This window comes from Paralichthys olivaceus, chromosome 7 (assembly GCF_024713975.1).
Source record: "Paralichthys olivaceus isolate ysfri-2021 chromosome 7, ASM2471397v2, whole genome shotgun sequence".
NCBI classification, from domain to species: domain Eukaryota; kingdom Metazoa; phylum Chordata; class Actinopteri; order Pleuronectiformes; family Paralichthyidae; genus Paralichthys; species Paralichthys olivaceus.
The window spans coordinates 14,563,007-14,583,891 of NC_091099.1; the positions used below are offsets into that span (position 1 = coordinate 14,563,007).

Sequence of the window (20,885 nt, forward strand, 5' to 3'; positions counted from 1 at the left end):
ACCTGTGGCTTTTACAGTGATGTAACCATTCAGACACACACACAAATAATAAATTCGGTTTATTAATAGGGAGAGATGTTTAAGGAGGATAGTACAAAGACATTTAAAGTGATGTATCAACATCTGTGTTAGCATCTCTGTCCCTTCCACTGTAATTCACACTCTCTTAGTCTTTGACAGTGATGCATGTCAATGTCCTGCTGCTGTGGGATACAGGAGGAACCATCTGGCTCACAAGCACATCTGAGAATAATGTGCAAGTACTGTCGACAGGTGCCAGAGGGAGTCCTGTTTTTTTTTTCTTCATGCCAAAATGAAGTTAAACTGCTTAGATTTGGTCTGGTTACTCTTTCACATTACATCTACGCCTGTTGGGGCAAGAAAATGAGCCAGTGAAGCTAAAGGAAATATCTGCCATCTCTGCTTGACCCCGACCAAATTATTCAACAAAGCGAGTTAAAAATCCTAATGAAACCAATCACTGATGTAAAAACCTTAATAATGAATAATCTTACTGTTCTATTTGAGAATTAACATGAAATAAGTAGAATTTAGCCAGCGTGTCTCGAGCAATACCCCAGAAACAGGCGTTCACAGACCACATTCATCAATTAAGCATGTGTATGTACAGCACCCGCAGCAGAGGCTGGCCTCCCATTTGAATACATTAGGGAGGAATATGTTACCTCATGGACCACAGCTGACCAACCACATTAGATTTGGCTATTAAGTGTGATAGATTTCCTCTTGGAACACAAAGGATGCTCAGTGGTTAACAAAGCTAAACTACTCCTTGGACTTTTCAGATACGTTATCTCGGTAGCATTGATTTGCAGCGTCTCTGAACAAGCGGGCGAACATTTCCCCCACAATGAGGAGAAGCACACTCCGATCAGGCAGAGGGAAGAAATAAAAAAAATAAATAAATAAATCAGACTTCCATATTTATGCACAGCTCTCTGCACAGGGGGACATGTCATTATCCAACTGAAGCACATGAAATCAATGATAGTGCTTCATTGCACATAATATTTAACAAGTGACGGCAGTCATAACTAAATATACCTTGTACATACAACTATCTTTATCGTTGTCTGCATTTGAAAGCTGTTATTACTGTAGTATATAGGGAACCTGTGTGCCTGGCTCATCAGGAGGGATTAAATCACGACTACTAGAAAGTGCAGGGAGTACAACTTGAGAAAAGCAAAGTCTACTTTTATACCAGAAAAACTCTATATTCCAAAATTACAGGTTTATAATGATTTTATTGCACATTATATCCCACAATGTTGGCTTTTACAGCAACATGTACCACAACAAATAAATTCACTACTTTGTTAAAACACAATACTTCTGCAGAACAAAACTATATTGTTCAGACACATAAGCAGAGCTCCATCGACCTGAACTGCCTTGGCAAAGATTGCTGCTTTTTCTATTTTACTGAGACTTTGGTTTTATTTCATTTATTTCTGTAAATGTAGGTTTCAAAAAGTGACTTTTTAAGACATAGTAATTAACTTTAGACCTATGTCAAGTACATAGACTGATTATAAAGGTGGATGACTCGTCTCCACTTTCTCCCACTATCAAGAAATGAAGCAAAAATATCCTCAATACGAATACCTTCATCTTGAGTATTTGAATGCAGAGTTTGCACAGTAGTGATCAGGGGATGGGGCCACAGTAGTAATATACATGCACTTGACCTAACTGTGAGTCAGTTTCAGCTGTCAATCATTTTACCCAGTTTTTATAGCATTAAAGGTCCAGTGTGTAAGATTTAGGTGAAAGGGAACTATTGGCAGATATTTAATGGATAATAATCCTCATGATGATTTAGATTTCATCTAAATTGTATGAATTGTAGTTTTCTTTACCCTAGAAAAGGCCCTTTATATTTAAATACTTTATATTTACATCGAGGGGACCCTCTCTACGGAGGCCGCCATGTTTTTTACATTAGTCCAGACTGGACAAACTTAACACCTTTTGAGTTTTTAACTAAAGGCTGCCACAGGTTCTTTTTCATGTTTGGAAGGGGAGGGTGAGGTGAGGGGTGTTCAGCTGCAACATGCAATTTCAACACTAGATATCACAAAATTCTGCACACTGTACCTTTAAATAACTAATTAACATCAAGCTCATCTGTTAAATGAACACTTGAACAAACATCAGTGTGATAAGAACTAGCTAAAATGATAAACAATTTACTTTTTACTTTGGTCCATGTTCCATCCATTAATATGGAGGAAGCAAGATTTATGACCTTTACTTCAACCAGCCACCACGTGAGACCAATGTTCTTCTGCTTCACTTTTGGGGAGCTGTCATGTCAGCCATTTTTATATACAGTCTATGCTAAGCTTCTAAGTATGACAGAAATGACAGAAAATCAGAGTCCCAGAATTACTAACACTTCCCTATGAGCAAAGATAAGAAGGCAGAGACAGTATGTGTATAAAGTTTTTCCCACAGCCAAGCTGAGTGTACTGAGATAAATTCTGACTGTTGTAGACTCAGTTATCAGTTCCATGTTGTTCTTGTTTGTAGTTTTAGTACAGTGTGATAATAACTGTATTATTTAGAAAGAACTAAAGCACACAAGACATTTCAAACTATGCATGCTACCAAAACGTTTCTTTAAAAAAAACCATTTTGAAGCATTAACATTAACATTAACATAATTAAGACTTACCTAAATATATTAGAGACCAAATATGTAATATTTTAATGTATTCAAGATTAAGGCCTTAGATATTTTAGACTTTTACATTTTTTAAGACCCTGTTTTTTATAGGGTTAGATTTTTACTGAAAACCAGCGCAAATGGCAAACACAGCATACATAGCAACACACACAAGACAAACAGTATATTTCATTATTAAAAAAACAAGCAGAAGGCAAAGCAACAGAAAACACAAGCACAGCAGAGAAAAACATTAACAGGTACATGTCATCACACTCTCTTTTTGTCCGAAGCTGTAATCATTTCATAACATGAGATCAGAGAAACATGTTAAAGGGCACGTTCCACAAACACGAAACACGGGCATTAATGCAATCACACTAAACAACAGCAGCAATTAATCATTCATCACTCTACTGAGAGAACACAACCTCAACGCAGAGTGCTCCAAATTCACATGTGATAGATGTCGAACGAGACATCATTTGCAAACAACAGTAAACAACAGACAGCATCCTGTAGTGCTGTTTTATCTGTGGTTCACATCCAACAGTGTGTCCTTGAGATGAGTCTAAGACACCCCAGCACTCCGCACAGGTCACAGGGCAGGTCTGGTCTCAGTGGGACAGTTGCCTCAGGCCGAGAAAGAGGATGAAATGTTTTTCTGGCTACAGCAGGTGGACACCAGCGGGTGAAAAACAGGCGATATCTTTCTTCAGCCTTCATCACCGCTCTCCCGACACAACACACCAAATCCCTCCCACCTTTATCTCCTTCTTTTTTCTGGCCACAAACTGTCCAACTCCTTTATTTTCACCACCTGACCCATATACAAAACTGCTTCCTGGTGGGTGCTGCTCCAGAAACATGGTCGAAGCCTTTGATGCAGCTCCAGATCACTGGCTGAAAGGCTGTCACTTCAGCTTTCGGCCGCTCAGCATCCCACGGCTGCGCTTCATCTCCAAGCCTGGGTGACACACTTTTTATTTTATCACACATCCTTTGTCATGTGAGCAGCCATCTCTGCCCTCTCACCAGCTATCATATCAAGGAGCTGGCTCTTATGATGCAAAATCAAATACCACAACTACAAGATTGATTGAATTGGAACTACATAAATGTTATTATGTACTTTTCAGCCCATGTGAGCCAAAACATGACAGTCGCATACACTTACATGAATTCTATTAAAGCTCGCCTCACCTGTCAGTGCTGGGTGAGAGTACGATTTACAATGAAAGACAAAAAATACATGCAGAACCATTTACACTAAGGAAAAAGAGTGCAGATTTAATTTAAAAATTGGCACACATTCCTCATTTCTACAGATGAAAGCTCGTAAATGAAAAAGCCTGGAATCATGCCTGGTATGGAAATCTAAAGTTATGAATAATGCCTCTGTCTCAATCATCAAGTCTGTTTTAATAAGGCGGATTAGCCCAGCACCTGAAGGCTGAAAGGCACACGCCACTGCACCCTAACCAACCGAGAGCGGGACAAGAATCCCTAGGGGGCCCTGCACTTCGCATTCTCCCTGTTGGACCCTCACCATGTCTGCAGGGAGCGAGCAGCGGCAAACAGCTCAGGCTTGTCACTTACGCCCATGAATCCACCTCCAATGGACCGGCACTGCAGTGAGAGCAGCTGATTTACACACAGTTGCTAATCAGTTGAATTGCTCTCTTGCTAATGAAAACTCATAGATCTATACAATAACACAACTGATTTCATTTTACCTCCCATTACTCATTCCTAAATATGCAATAGGCAATAAGAGTAAAATGCTACTGGGACAAGTCAGGTGGAGAATTTGGGGTCAGGAAGGTTGACTCTGTACATGGCGGCCTGGATCATTGCTATCTTTATCCTGACCTGAGAAAAAGGGCCTCCTGTCTGCACGTTCAATATTTCACTGTAGACATAAATATCAAAAGGTATAAATGGATTATTTCCTCCTGCCTGGCCACAATGACACTCCAGCATTTAGCTGATTGCAGGGTGGATACATTTAACTCCATCCTCCCATCCTGCTTTGGAAGCTGAGGTAAACCCAGTCAACATAAAGGCCACTGCCACGGTTTGTTTCAGCCTTGCAGCGATTCATCATTCCACTGAACAAGTCCTCGGCACCAGTCTAATCATGATTAAGACCATAACAGAGAACTGTGCAGACACAGGGGGAGGCAACCATCCATCCATCCGCTATATTCATCAAGCAAATCACTTCCACTTCCAGCAAATGAGAATGAATTCATTGTGACTTACCTGTTCCATTGGCTGTGTTTGCTAAGAAGAGAGGATACAAAGCTGAGCAGCTTTGAGGTAGACGTACATTGAGGCAAAACAGATTCACAGCAAAGTCTTATGGACTACCTGGCTGTGAACACCTTTTAGGAATAAATAACTCTAAATTGACTGATTGTAGGTTTAGAAGCAAATTGCACTCACCACTGGAGCAGTCCAGCCCGCCCCATCCGGGCTCACATTGGCATGTATCCGGAGACACGCAGCGCCCGTGGACACACTCCTCTGTGCAAAGAGCTGAGACACACAGAGACATTCCCTCATCAGAGCAGTGCATAATTAGTGTGGCACACACAAAGTGCAAAACATCATTTCACCACCGATAAACAGCATAATAAAAACCACCAAGATAACAGCTCAAAGAAAATGGCCCTTAAGGTTCAACGCTCAATATCTCTCTCTATCTCTCTCCAATGCCTTTAAGTTACTAAATCTTAGCTGTGGCTCTCATATTCAACATCCATCTTCTCTACTTGACACTGGGCTAAATGATTTCTGAGGAGATTGAATCCTTGGTCAACATCTTGGTTTATCACAGAGTTTTACTTTGCACAATGAGCTGTTATCAGCAGGCTGAGCTGTGAAGGAACAAGCTGTAAATCCCCTCTAATATGATCAGCCAGTACTTTGTCATATGGTGATGCTTTAATGTAGCTGGTCCAGGCACCGCAGTGTTTACTAAGTGTGCAGTTTTCTTGATCATTCATATCGAGCAACACGGCACCCGATTGATTGGGTCAACATTAGTATTCGTGGGAGCGTGTTCGAAAAAGAGTTGGATGTTCGGTTTAGCTGGATAATAAAGTGACCTACAAGGAGGGGTTTTTTTTCTTTTCCTACAGTGCTAGTTTTGTGCGTGAAGGAAAAGTATCACAAAATCACTTAGCATGAATAAATCTGTGGCAAGGGCATCTGGCCAGCAGGGTTGAAACATGCAGGCTCTTATCTGAGGAAGGAGACAGTCAGGCCAATACAATGAGAGCGAGAGAGAGAGACCCCGTCTGATGGGAATCGGGAGTCCACATGGCCTTAAGCGGAATGGTACACAACCCAAGGGCAGCAGGAGAGACAGTCCTTCCTATTAACTGATCAGACCTCATCCAGGACTTCATTGTGCGTGTGTGTCTACAAAACAACTCAATGAATGGATTTTCACCAAACTTGGCAGGAATATTACTTCCCAGATGATATGTTTTGAAAACCAAATTTTCTAAGATCTAAGATTTCTAACAAAAAATGGAGTCAATCCAAAATTAATATTGTTCAGAAAATTATTCCCCATCATATGAGAAGAGGTCACAAAGAAGTCACAAAATATGGTAGGAATTATGTCATCATGATATCACAGAACATGTAATCATGTAGTGTAGCAATGCATTAGGTTTTGCAACCAAAACATCAGAAACACAATCTACAGCTTCTTTCAATCAACTAAAAAAGATTTAAAAAAGGGGCACAAGGACACCATCTATTACATTTTGTTTTTTTAAACACCATAAGCCCTGAGGGGATGTTGCAGCTCTGTGTGCAACACTATGGCGCTCATTCTGCAGGCATAGAGAGAGGTCAGCAGGAGCTGGCTGCAGGCCTGAAAAGTGCTGCTATAGATTATCACTCAATCAGGCTTCGATTAGGATCCACTGCCAGAAGAGAGATGTAGCGGGGAGAGGAGAAAGAGGAGTGAATCCCAAACACTCACAAGCCGGTGCTAATCGCAGAAATGCTCCAGAGGCAAAAATGGTAAACCAGAGATTGAAAGATAATTCAAGGCAGATTTCTAGGCATCAGTACTCTGACAGGAAAAATGTCTAATTTAAGTAAGACAGCAGAAAGAAAAGGGGGGAGCTTGAACATTTGTGCTGACGAAGGTGTGACATCGACTACCTGTAATCAATGAGTCCACAGTATGCCGAGTATTCAAAGGGAAGAGGAGACGAATTCAATGTCACCATGATGAGATGATTTCGTTTGGTTTCAATCAGCAAATTCTGATCAGCGAGAACAGGGAAATGCAAATGTGTCACATCCTTAGGAAAAAAAGGGATATGGAAATGAAGTTTTGAATATGGGAGAAAGGATAAAGTGCACCCTTCTCCTGAGATCTGAACCGGTGTACTAAAGGGATGGCATAATAAAGTAGGAGGTAGGTCTTTCATTTTAATTGAAATTCATGAATCACTCTGCTTAACTCACGTCTAAGGAATCTGTCGGAAAATTGAGTCTTTCATCTAGATAAAAAGCTCATCTAACTCATTATGCAGAGGTGTTATCAGAACAGGGAACAATGGAGCTAATTGGTTATTGTCATGCAGTGTTAATACATTTCATATTCTTACACAGTCAAACTACAATCTTTTAAAATGTTAGATAAAAGAGAACTTCACGAAGAAAAGACTTACCAGTTCAATGCTGTTTATTTATGGGTTTTTAGTGGTACAACATTACTGTGATGACGGTTAAATCATTTTAAGAGTGATGTCTGCAGAACATATCAAACAACTCCCTCCAAAGCTTCTTTCACATGTCTCCATCGTCTGGCACCGAGAAGATATATTTTAAAACTGTATCTTTGAAGCATTAAAAAAAAAAATGCAACAAAGCCAAAATGAAAAAGAAATCAAAAGCTCAGACTCTCTTTCTGAAGAAAAAAAAATCTCATCATCTTCCCGATCATCAAAAACCCAAATGTGAAATGTGCTCGCGTATCACCGCCTGAAACTTTATCAAAACCCAACTAATTCTGCCGCTGAACGTCATTTTCAGAATTAGCAGCGCTGGACAGGCAAGAGTCATGCGGGAGTCATCTGGAGTAAGTGTTCTGTTAGAAAGAGAGGACTCACAGCCCTGCAGAGACCGTCAGCCTCGGAAGATATTACAAGCTGTTGTCATTAGCGAGCTCCACTTAATTCCTCAAGCACAACCATAACAATGATGCTTATTAGGAGGGAAACGAGTTCTTCATATCCTAGACATAGGCTAGTTACAGATTAAGGTAATAACTCACGACATATCATTTAACAGAATTAATTAAGAGCTCATGTCGAAAACTTCAAGTGCTAGTTAACAGGAAAGAGTTCAACGTATAGAGGAAAGCTCCGAAAATGTGACATCTCGCATATAAACTTAACAAAACTAGAATGACACATTCCCGCCAAGGCCCAACATTTCCCTTAGTGTAAACTAGGCTTAAAGCCCTGTCGGTAACAACTCCGGCCAGCCTGATGAAAGTGGAGAAGGTACATGTAGTGGTAAGATGCCCCTTGATTTCTGCAGGTCTGTAATTGGCTTGGTTAGTGACTCTCGGACGGGTTTGGACAAAACAAAGCTCTTTACCACTGATGTCCACTGAAGTGTTTCACCTCCTCCAGCTTGATGTGTCACTCTGTAGCAGGATGACGCAGAAGAGCTGGAGGATTATAACCACCGTGTCTCTTCTTGCTTGTGATTTTACGATTAAACATAGTTTGGGGACAGATCGACAGGGTTTCTCCTGGTAAAAGATCATGTAGTATGGTCATCAGAGAACTCGGCTTTACGAAACCACTTATAAAACCACTATATATACAGTTTTATTTGAATCTGCAAATAAAATATCACTTTCTAAACATAGCAGATTTTCTTTTATAATCCCCTGAGAAATCCACCTCCAGATCCATACCAAAATTTAATGTCCCATACCTCCACCAAGTTTCATGAAAATCTGTACAGTTGTTTTAATGTAATCTTGCTTGGAATCAAACCAACCAACACACAAACAGACAGGGGTGAAAACATAACCTCTTTGTTGGGAGTAAAAACATCCGTAAAGATTATGTTGGTGATTTAGCATCTCCCTCTGTGTATCTGTGTGATAATTTGGGTTCATTCAAGGTCTTCACGTCCCCAGCTTCATTAGCCACTCTAGCTCTCACTGGAGCTACAGTAAGAGTTGATGATGATAACAAAAAAAAAACACACAAGCAGGATTAAAAGGCAAACACTCTTCAAACATTTCTGACTTTTAATGAAACAGAATTTATGGAGGAAGCTACAGTAAACTAACAATACACAAGGGAGAGGGATATTTTACATTCAGTGAACAACAAAGTGTCCGGAAATAGACGACTTGAGTAAAATTTTGGATCAATTTACTTCTCACAAAAGGGGGCGTCCTTTGGTCGCTACATGCAAAACAGCTTTGGGAGTACAAATCTCTTAATCCTGGTAGTGAGAGTGCTAGGATTAAAAGGGGTGGAACAGTTTGCAGAGACAGCAGAAAGCAAACACTGCCCTCTCGGCCCCGATCAACGCAGTCTCACCACTTCATTGGGAAGAGGGTTAGAGGGGAGGCTGGCTGTTCTGTCACCCTCAGTCCAGCATTATATCAAAAAAATATATTGTTCCCACAATGGGGGGGGGGCACATATGAGAGGCACTTCCATTTTCACAGATTCACCTGGTTAACACCCTGAAAAGACTATTAATGAACAAATACCTTCATTGTCAGCCAAATGGTTAATGTATACATTATTGATCAATCTGCGCCTTCCTGCTCAAGACCCCCTGATAATCACACCAGCTCTTATTCTTGGCTGGCTGGTTTCTCGATGCTCCGCAGCCTGCAGGCGAGTGAAGCCATATAGACAAGGGCACGCAGCACTGTGGTCAAAGAGCAAAAACCTGCATGGCTGCAGTCAACATACCAGTGACTCCCTCCTGCTGCAAAAGATCTAGGAAAATATTAAAATGTGAGTCTATTCTTATTTAAAAGAGAATAAAACATTAGTTAAGGCGAGAATATAAAAAACACTATGTGGAGCTATGTGTTCTGTCTTTATTTGGCCAACATACAGAAATATGCAGTTTGATGTGTGCGAGTAAAAATAGAATTGATGACCGTTAACGAAGCCGTATAAAATGACAGTGAAGGATTGTAATCAGCATATTGCTATGGTCCAATTTCCATGGCTTCTGCTTCTTTTATGTTATTGAATTCCATTGGATGCTATAACCACTCAGTCTGTAACTAGGGCCCTCTTGGCTCGTTAATTTTTCTCATTGTTATATAACTTCAGTTAAATGACTCTTGTGGGGAGAGTAAAGCTGGGAGCAGGTTATGGTGTAAAACGGTGTTCCTTTATGTTAAATCACGCTCAATCATCTTAAAAGTCAATAGATTCTCATGGATTCTAAAGGAGGATGTTGTGGTGGAATCGCATGGGACGCTTGTGATAAACTGGATCAGATTGGAGTGGCGGTGGCAGTGGCCTGGCAGGGAGTTGTAAAGCCGCTGCGCTGATCAATCATAATATTTACTGCTTTTGTCTAAGACAAAGGAGTTACTTACGAACACACAAGTCTCCGCTCTCAAAGTAACCAGGGCAACACTGCGAGCGGCGCCTATACATGGTCCGCACTCCCCGCCGGTAAGCCGTCTTATAGCTGATCCTGGGGAAACAGACACAAAGAGACAGCGACATAATGCAAAGAGCAACCCTTACTGAAGGGTAGGAGAAGGTAAGTGTACCATGATATTTTGTTTTTATGGGCAAGTTTATAAGGTACGACAGAGGAAGAAGAATTAAAACCAGTGAAATTTTGTGTAAAACACCCACAAAATAAAAGCCAGTATTTGGGACATATTTTAGTTCAATGCTCACTATAAAAATTAAGAGTAATTTGAACATTTATTGCAAAATAATTACAGTCCGATTCTGGCTCAGACTCCTTCACAAGAACATTAACGAGTACATTTATTGTGACCTTGGTGGACTTGGATGTGGTTTTGGGGGACAGTAAAGGTTGAGGCCACTGATGTAATAAATGTGAGGACAAGACTCTTGTAAACGTACCTGTGCCTCGTGCATTTAAACCAGTTGAGGATGTCCGTGCACCGGGTGTAATAGATCTGATCAAACGGGTGAGCGTAGGATTCCTGTACAGTCACAGCATAGCTGAAAGACAGAGGATAAATATAATAGTGGTAGAAGGAAGAAGTGACTCCTGTAATATACTTTTTTCCATTTTAAACTGCTTTATACTTCAGCTCCACAATTCAGAGGGAAATAGCATATTCAAGTTTACCCAATAAATCCTCTGACTTACTTCACCAATCTGTCACCCATAGCGTCTAGTAACTTTTCAGATTAAGATTTATATATGACATAAAATTCAAAGCTTTGTGAAACATTAATCCAGTGCTTCCTGGCCTTTGTGGCCTGTGAGTCCTGTGGTGTTAATTTGGGACCACTTGTCATGTTAGTTGTTAGCTGTTGCTCACAGTTCCAAAAGCATACTCAAACACTGAATCTGTACTTTGGGGGATCTGAATACACAGGTGAAAGAAACTGTTATAAACATGGCGAAAGTGAAAGTGAGTAATATAGATTTGCATGGTCCTTGGAGATATTTGAAATAAAAAAACAGCACACAGGTCCTGTCATTAGATACTGTTCATATAAAGTTATAGAATAACTTTGATATGCAAAGGAAAGACTTGAAAGGGTGTGAGGTGATTCATATTATTGATATATGCAGCCAGCAGCAGTCTGAGGACCTCAAAGCCAGGAACACTTAGGGAATTTATTTTGATGCCAGCAAAGTAGAACAATGATACCTAAGTACCTTCACCTTGGTCAAGCAATAATCCAGATCATATATCTTCACAGCTTTCTTTCCACCCCTTTGCATCGAGGAGAGAAATTATTCCTCCTTATTTCTCAAAAGTGACACTGGCCAGCACAACTAATAATTATTCAGGCTCTATGGCTGTCATGATTGATTGGAATGAGAGTACGCTGATCAATTTGCCTGCGTATTTCATTTGAAGCTGCATCTCCTGTAATCTCTCAGTGCTTGGCGACTTGAGCTGTTTGAGATCGATACTGTTGTTTGGACGTTGAGAACAGGTCTGGAACTTTGGTTAACACCGTGCTTGTTTCAGGTGCAGGGGGAAAAAAGTTGCAGGATCGACAATGTCAGTGCTGGGAGCCAGTGTTCTCAAACTACTGCAGATTATCTTTCAAATCTAAAATTCAATGTCCTGAGGTAAACACAAGAGGATACACGCTCACCTCTCCCAGTGGCTGCAGACATTGGGGTCATCTGGGTTCAGACTCCATACACCAGAGGCAAAGCCCAGGACGAGGACCAGGGCCAGCGGGGCAACAGATGACCCCATCCTTCACAGTGAGAGGGTGACAGGAAATAAAGATAAATGGTTTAATGGATAGATGGAGCCTCTCTCATATTGACCTTTTCAATAACAACTTAATTGTGCATGGAAGAAGTGTACCTATGGTAATTCAATAATATTTAGAGACATAGTTCATCATTTTGGGAAAAAACTTATTCAACTTCTTCCCCTGACTTAAAGAGAGGTTAGATATCAATCTTCTATCTGTGCAGTGTAAAGTATAATAGTCAGCAGTAGCTCCTGCTGTTTAAAAAGATAGACAACACATCTTCACTTCATCCCACTTTCCAAAAATGAGGCCAACATATCTTGGATACGAATGCTGCCATCTTGGGCCAATGGCGTCAGTTGGAGCCAGGTACTTTGCAGGAGTGATCGAGAGATTAAGCCAAAAAGGTCCCACTTATACATGCGTTCAAACAATCGTAAGTCAGTCTCAGCTGTCAATCATGATGTTTCACCCATTTTTTTATAGCATCAAAAGTTAAAACCAACCATTGAACATATATTAGTTTGATAAGAACTACATAGAACTACAGAAACCATATTTGAGAAAAATGTATTGAAATGTACTAAGACTTTTTAAGATGTAATTTCGTTCATCTATAGGCTGGGCAAGAGACAAGGGTAAAAAGTAATAAACCAACCTCCAAAGATCAGATATTGAATTAGTGAGCTTTACAGTGTGTTCGGAGAAAACACAACTGTTGACATACACAGTAAATGTTCACTACGGGCATGTGAGGTCATTTCATGAAATCTGCTTCATACATGTACAGTGATGAGAGAAACACAAGGAAAATGACCAGAATTCATAAAGACTTCAGATATCAGTGAGAAGTTGAGGAGTACACAAGTGACACACACAAACTTTGTTAGCTAGCTTGACTGTGTGCAGTTGGTAAATTGGGTATTTGGGAAAAATAAACTGCACAGTTGGTTCAGGTCAAATTCACACAAATGATGCAAGGTGGACTTTGTTTGGCTTTTTCTCTCTGAACACATTGAGGCAGACTTTGTTTTCCAAAATACCAAGCCGTTTTCTTAAGGGAGGAATAAGCTTGTGTGTATTTGAGCTGTCCCAGATGAAAGATGACCAACGTGAAAGAAAGGTTGCGATATCCTTGGTCATGGATCCAAAATGGTGGCCCTATGAGAGAGGATTAAAGTTGGCTGGTGTCATAGACTTTAGATCAAAGATAGCCTGAGACAAAACTCTGACATTGTTACATATGAAATGAACTGACACATACTTCTTTTCCCTTAAGCCCACATATAACTGGGTGCATATTCTCCTCCTCCCTGTCCAACCTCCATGCAGGTTATGTTAATTGGAGACTCTAAATTTCCCATTTGAATGTGAGTGCGAATGGCTTGTTTCTGCATGTCAGCCCTATGATGGAAAGGGGACCTGTCCAGGTTGTAACCACCTCTCTCAATGTTGCCACGGCAACCCTTAAAGTATAAGAGGTATAGATAATAGAGGAATGGAATACTTCTATTGCAAGAACTCAGTCGTTGTTTAGCTCTATTGTTTTTAGCAGCGCAGTTGGATGAAGCATGCTGAAGATGTTTTATTAGTGTAAATTTACTTGTGTTGTTGCCTGCGATTCGATAAGGGTTTATCATCGGACAGTCAACATGCATCAAAGTTAATGTCCTACCCAAGTTTATTAGATCCATATCACACAGTGTGGTGGTTTGCAATAAACGTGTATGATTGCTGACCTCTCAGGCGACTTTAAAGTGTTTTTTTACGCAGCCTGGGATTATCTAAATATATACCCGTGCTTGTTTAACATTTGCTCCTGTGTTCATCTCCTTCAGTGAGACCTTCAAAAGCCACATGTGTGCTCTCGGTGAGCAGCCGCAGGGATGAGACCGCTGTGTGACAGTGACTGAGATGCTGATTTGCTCAGAGGTTATTTCATTAGATGCACAGGCATAGCAAGAGAGCGTATGATGATGGATTCGCAGAATGTTCAGGTCATAACTGAGTAAACCGCTGGCCAAGATAAAGAATGTATGGATGACTCATGTATGACTGACACACAGCGTATCGCATGCTGTAGGTTCATGCCTGGGCGCCATTAACTGTATCTTATTTACAGTGATCGGTCTCTGGACCCTGACCATGATGTGGCCTCCGAAGAAAACTTACACAGTGTTGTATTACTAACAACAAACACACAAGAATGAATAAAAACTAACTGACCCCTGAGTTGTTTTTGCAACTATGTACATTCAGTGTGTTGGGATTGTGCGTTTGCATGTACATTAGCTTGTTCGTACTCTGCATGTGCTTCGGGGGGGATGTTAGAGTGGATGTGTTCAATATTTCTGAGTGACTGTATCTAAAAACACAGGCATTCACATGTTCAGCTAATCTTCTGCATTGATAGCTGCATGTAGTTCACTCACATGTGAAAGAAAATCAATCAGGCCTCCACTTCGTCTAAGTAGCAGTTCATCTGAGCAGGCCGAGGTTAAAGCCATGTTCATTTCCTTAACAGGATGATTAATCAAGATGCACACATGCTGCTTTCACAGGCAACAGCTGCTTTCATATTCAGGCCCTTCTGTCAAATGATGCTGGTAAAATTCTACAAGGGGCCCTGCTTGATTGACTAGGAAGATTTTATTGCCCCTGGGATAGTATCACCACCCTCTGTCGTTTTGCTGAACAACATGTCACATGGCCCCGAATACATTCAAACGTTTGTCTGAAAAGGGCATTATCCATACCAACACCTGAAAATGCATATCACATGACCACTCACCTCCTAAACATGTAAGCAGTTGTGTCATTGTAAAATTTAACTGCATAACAACTGTTAGCAAAGACAACAGGATTAGCAACGCTTGTGATTGATTCTCCATGTTGCGTTCTACACCGGTAGCCGAGGCTAATGCTGGTTATTCTCCTCTAGAAAGGGGGTCATGTGATACAAATCAGCAAAGGCTACATCATGACCAAAAAGACCCAATCAGCAAGCTGTTATGAGTGTCTACGTCATCCATTTCAAACACATTTGGGATCAGCAGCGTTTTCAAACTTTTCAGTTTTAGCGGCTCTAAAACTTTGGAGTAGTGTGGACACCAGTTATATCAGTAGCAGAGTTGATGCATTTCAAATGAAGACATAATAGTGTGGATGTAGCCTCGGTCACAAGTCTGCATTAAGAGACTAGCAGGTAATAAAATAAGGATTATTCTGAATATGTGGCAAGATGAAGTGAATCATTGGGTTTTGGTTGTTGGGAATAATTGTTGTTTGCAAAGTTATAGTGCTACAGAGCCGTTGAAGAGAAACACAGTGATGGATCTAATAGCCGCAGGCACGTGGCCTTAAACTCACCTAATCCTACAGCCTGTGGTACCTGGGTGTTTTGTGGATGCTGAGGAGGCTCTGGAAGCACAAAGTGACAGAAGTGCTGCTGTGTTCAGTCGCACACACTCGCTGCGAAAGGTGATGACAGGTCACAGATCTATGGGACAGAAAAAAAATAATGAGCCTATGATGACACATGGAAGACACGTTTCCTTCCTTGCCCTCACACGCATGCGTGCACACAAACTCATACATTTCTTATGGGATCAAGAATCTCAACAGGGGTATAGTTCACAAAATCTGCTCTTGAAAGGCCAATTTACTCTGCACAGCCTCCACATCCGACCACACAGTTTTTATTCCATTTTCCAGTGTTGCCTCCTACCTCGTATCCACAGACACACTAAAGTTACCCACATGAATAAACGCCTACATTAACTCAAGAGGGGTTAATACAATGAACTCTGTTCACACTTCAAACACTACAAGTGGCTTGTCCACAATGTGACAAGATCGTGTTATCTGTACTCATTAACAAAGCCTACACAAGGGTTAGTGCGATGATAATGCAGGCATGAAAAGAACATTGATGTGTTTATCATCACTCTCACTACACTGCTCTTAATGATTCCCCCAGAAGGTCAGAGGGCGGGTTTCAGATTCTTCTGCCCCTCATTTGCTGTGAATTCTGAATTAAGATGTAAACACAAGCACAACAAAATAATGTGCCTGTTTTTGTTCCTGGACATATAAATTATTCAATTATTCTGCATGTAAACTGTTGCTAAGGCCCAGCTGCATGGACAAAGACAATACTGGGGAATTATTGAAGGTGAATCATTATGTCTAATAGGGGGCTCAGATCAATCCTACAGATTGTTATCGGACAATCGTCTTTCTAAATAGGACAAACTGTCTAAATAATTCAAGGAGGTTATGTTTGTCTATTTGTCTGCAGGAATACACAAAAAACAACTTAACATCTGTTGCGGTCTGCGTCGCCTTGATTTTTGGGGAGGTGGACGTCAACTCAGTCATTCAGGTAACAAATACACAGCAACAACAGCAATGCTACAGCAAGGTCGGAAAACATCCAACACAAATATCGGCCAAAATAATGGAATTCATATTCCTTGATCACAAGACGAGGGGTTCAGACAACTCATGTGCTACTTGGATCAATGCTACACTCTGCCAGGTCATTAATATTTCACTGATGTATGCCTGCTGCAATTAAACCAGACTGTGTATATACATGTCAACAGCTTTATTATGAAGGACAACATCAGAGCTTTCCTCAGCTTCTAAAGAAAACCAAAGGGACTGACCATGGTGTAAAAACTTCACAAGCCACTGGAAATAGTCCAGTACAGATTTTATGAAATTGAATCCAATTACCTGTAAATCATCAGATGACAGTCTAGTTTCTGACGGGGGTAAACTGATTCTGATATTTGGAAATAAATATGGTGATCAGTATCAGCCGATACTGTTTCTAGCTATCTGTGATTCATAAACCCTAAATGTCTATTACACTCATACTTTCTGTTTGATATGAACAACTGAACCTAAATTGACCAGTATCCAGAGATGTGATCAAACAGCACGCAAATACACTACACTGCACTATCACCACAACAAGCATGGCTTTATTAATAGAGAATAATTAATATTTGGATTAGTGGTTTAGATTCAGCCTCTCCATTGTGACCTATTTTCACTTAACACCAGCCACAGTAAAAGTTTGTTTTTGCATTTCACTCATGCTCAACTAAAGTAATAATGAAGTTCCTAAAAGATGCAACAAAGCATTTTTGCTTAATTTACAATCCTTCAGATTAGTGAATTTGGCTTTGACATGTTGGCTTTGTTTCTTTTTTTCACAGAAGCTTTAAGAGACAAGAACTTTTTTTCCAGGATAAATCAGGATTCAAACTATAGTCTCCTGGGTACAAGTGTTTGAACCATTCATGCAACACAACCTGCCCAATATGAGGACTTTGTCAAAATATGTCAACACCTTGCAGGCAGAAAGCCTTTGCCGATCTGAATACATTTCTAGCCAAAAGAAAGACAATATTGTCAAGTAACACACAAAGTATGTACTTTATGTTTATGGTGTATGGTCACTGATGTGCCATCAATGATTTAAATGTACAAATATGTAAATTTGGTGACAAGGGATCTTTCATCATAACAATGAAAAAAGACTTAGTTTGATCACGTCATGAGGCAGCGTGGGATCATGGGGGTTATTGTCTTTACCATCATTGCTGGTGAAAGTCTACCCAATGTGACTCAGGTGTAAATCATGTTCACGGATGAGGATATGTATTCAAGTTTTTTTTCATTATTTTAAGCAGCAACCACAATACATAATCATGATCTATTACCAGTGCACAGTACAAACAGTGGGGTAAAAACAGCCACATGGCGGACGGTGTGTTTTTCCTTCTTCATACGTCATCTATGCTGGACATGACAGCAGAGAAGTGACAAGCCACAGGTAAAGTGGCTATAAAGCAATTAAAAAGTGAATATAAGGTGAGTTTGAAAATCGTTGGAAACATTTTGGTTAAAGCAAGTACAGAAGTCAAACAAAATTTATAACACAGGTAATTCATTTTTAGACATTTTAATGAAGGATTGGTACAAATTCTATCTTTAATGTCAAATTAAACCCTGTTAGATCTGGTCACTGTCCAGTGACAGATTTGTATTCATCCTTTATAAATCTGATATAGTTTTTTTTTCCCCTGACAGAACAGATAAGTCATTTCCTGCAATGTGGATTTCATTTGATTTTTTTTAAAGACAAAAATAATCCATTTGGTACACTGGGAGAACTTCTGTTCATTGTTGATTCTGCATACAACATGCATGAACAAAAGAGCCCTGCATAAGACGGATAAATCAGATCGATGTGACACTCCTCACTTGGGGCTCTCCTGTATGCCTCCTCCCTGCATCTACTGAAAGTTTGTTTCTGTTTCCACCTCAATCATTTTCACTTTGCACCGAGCGAAATATCCTCCAGAGACCATATTCACCCTAAATGAATGTCTCTCCTGCTCCTTTGATTATTGCAACTACCAAACCCTCTCAATAGATGTGCTGCAGCATCTGATCGTGCCGACAAACTGCTGAAATTGCAACCTCTTTTAGGCCACCGATGGAGACACAACTGAAAAGTACAAGAAGCACGGTGTAGAGTTCAGGTGTGGGATGTAGCGTATGTGAGGATAAGGACTTCTGACTCTTGACATGAGCACAGCATGGTTAACATCAGACAAATGCCTGCAGAAACATTGACACTGATGAGACAGAGACACCTATGTCCCCTGTGCTTCCTATCAGCAGAGACATCTGCATGATTAAAGCCACAAGTCTTTAGTGTGTGACTTATTAAAGTGCGATGCAATTAACCACCCCGTCCCCTGGCTGAACAGCTCATGCACTCTCCCGTGAATGATGCTCAGCAGGCATGGCTGACTGGCACAAGTCAAAGGCTCACCTCCCATCGATATATCCCTGCTGCTTCCTGGGCTCATTTTACCGCTTTATGCGCTCATTCATCACAATGCTTAGTTTTTAGTCTTGCTTGTGTTCATTTACATGTACATAATAGGAAGCAGTCAACAGAAACGTGGCTTGGTATTGCAATCTTGTCTGGAGCAGCAGAGAGAATGCCTGATCAGTTGTGGGCTTCTGCGTGGAACATGTCTTTGCGCAATCAGCCCATTACCCCTCTTCTAAATTCAAGCTGAGGGCTCATATACAATTTTTATGAGAAGTCTTCCGGCCACTCAATCTACTTTGTAATCACTACTGAAGGATTCCTGGAGCAACCTAATTTAGAGTGATCTAAAGGTTACAGGTGTAACCACGCAGCACAGAGTGCCAATGAGATAAGCCTTACCACTGGCCATCCCTGTCTGCTGCTGGAGGCTATGAGTCATTAAGAGTCAGGCCTCATTAGAGAGGTCATGATGTGGTGCATCATAGACACCATCTCCACTGGTTTCAGCCACATGCCTTAGTGTCTGACACATTAGAGCCCAGGAGGGGAAGATGTGTTGTGGGGGCATGCAGTGCAGCAAAACTGCACAAAAGTATATAGTAAATCTTTTTTATGAAAATTAAAATTCAATTTAAAATCTCTATTGAATTTTCGATCAAATGTTTCAACCGTGAATGGTGAAGAAATGATTAATTACAAGTACTGTACTTCATTAAAATCAAGATGTACTGGTATACTATAGTTTTAGTATAGTTTCATAAGTATCTGAATATTTCTATCCCTACTGACTGTGCTGAAAAATCCCATTAAGACCTGTGCTATTTTTATCTTGCTAATACTTGGTTCCTTTTTTTTATCCAGCACAACATATGATCAGAAAATAAAACTTTCCCTTTTCACATCGTTGGACCCAAAAACACACAAGACAAATCATATTATTTCCTCACACTGGTGTGATGATTTCCGGCTCTTTATAGAAACAATGTCCCTCATCAGTGTTTTGTCTTAATTTCTTCAGATTTCTTGTTTTATTCCTCTCTTTACACACGACTTTTAAAGGGACCCCACACTCGAGTCGGCATCAAGTGGACTGAAGTCGTAAAACCCAAGAGGGTATTTGTCGCTGCATTATGGAATTGCAGTAATAATGACAGCATGAAGTGCAGCTAAGGCAGCGATGTCGAACACCTGATCTCAGTAAAACTCTTCTGGTGAACACTTTACTTTTAATTACACCTCAGTGTTTAGGAACACTGTTTTTTTACAGGACACGGCTGAGGATGAACTTCACTCCCGGACTGGACACTCGGTGACTGTAATTCTACTTAGGTACAGTTATGGGCTCTTTTGTGAGCTGAACTCATTTTTGAGTTGAACTGCAGGACACAGAACAGAAAGAGTTCAGATAATTTTATACAGGACAGGAGGAATATTCCATCCTGCTATAGCCGTGGGCTTTTTTTTCTTTTGCATATGATTTTCAGAGCTGAGAGTGAAAACGAACAGGACAGACAGAAGAGAGGTCTGCAATATTCATATTATTAACATGTGCAATGTCCATACGTTTGCAGTTCGTCACTTTCCCAAGAAAAAGTTCTAAACTATTAAACCACCTCACCACAGACTGTTACCGACACTGTGCTGTGTGACAGAATAAAAGACCAACAAGTGTGAGTATTGCAGGTGTGAACTACATAAAAACAGATTATAATTTGATTGAGTGAACATTCACATCATCAGTCTTAGTCAGATCAACCTGATTTGTGCCTTTAATTGACTCTTGGCCATCTTTCTGATTTAGGTGGAGATACTGATTGTAAAAATAACCCATTTATCATCATGAGGAAATTAAATCAATCGGCAG

The 20,885-nt window shown here is 40.4% G+C and overlaps 1 protein-coding gene across 5 annotated transcripts in view; it reads right to left on the reverse strand.

The window, feature by feature from the left end:
* megf11 (multiple EGF-like-domains 11) overlaps positions 1 to 20,885 on the reverse strand; it is a 77,040-nt gene that overhangs the window by 44,802 nt on the left and 11,353 nt on the right. For 3 of the 5 annotated variants that reach the window (XM_069528718.1, XM_069528716.1, XM_069528715.1), the window contains exons 2-7: positions 15,529 to 15,658; positions 12,049 to 12,156; positions 10,828 to 10,929; positions 10,323 to 10,423; positions 5,141 to 5,233; positions 4,958 to 4,978 (exon numbers count right to left, since the gene is read on the reverse strand). In XM_069528718.1, coding sequence (XP_069384819.1) covers positions 4,958 to 4,978; positions 5,141 to 5,233; positions 10,323 to 10,423; positions 10,828 to 10,929; positions 12,049 to 12,155 — 424 coding nt within the window. In that variant the 5' untranslated portion in view covers position 12,156; positions 15,529 to 15,658. The remainder of the gene's footprint in view (positions 1 to 4,957; positions 4,979 to 5,140; positions 5,234 to 10,322; positions 10,424 to 10,827; positions 10,930 to 12,048; positions 12,157 to 15,528; positions 15,659 to 20,885) is intronic. The other 2 variants (XM_069528717.1, XM_020078487.2) reach the window with 1 other exon arrangement.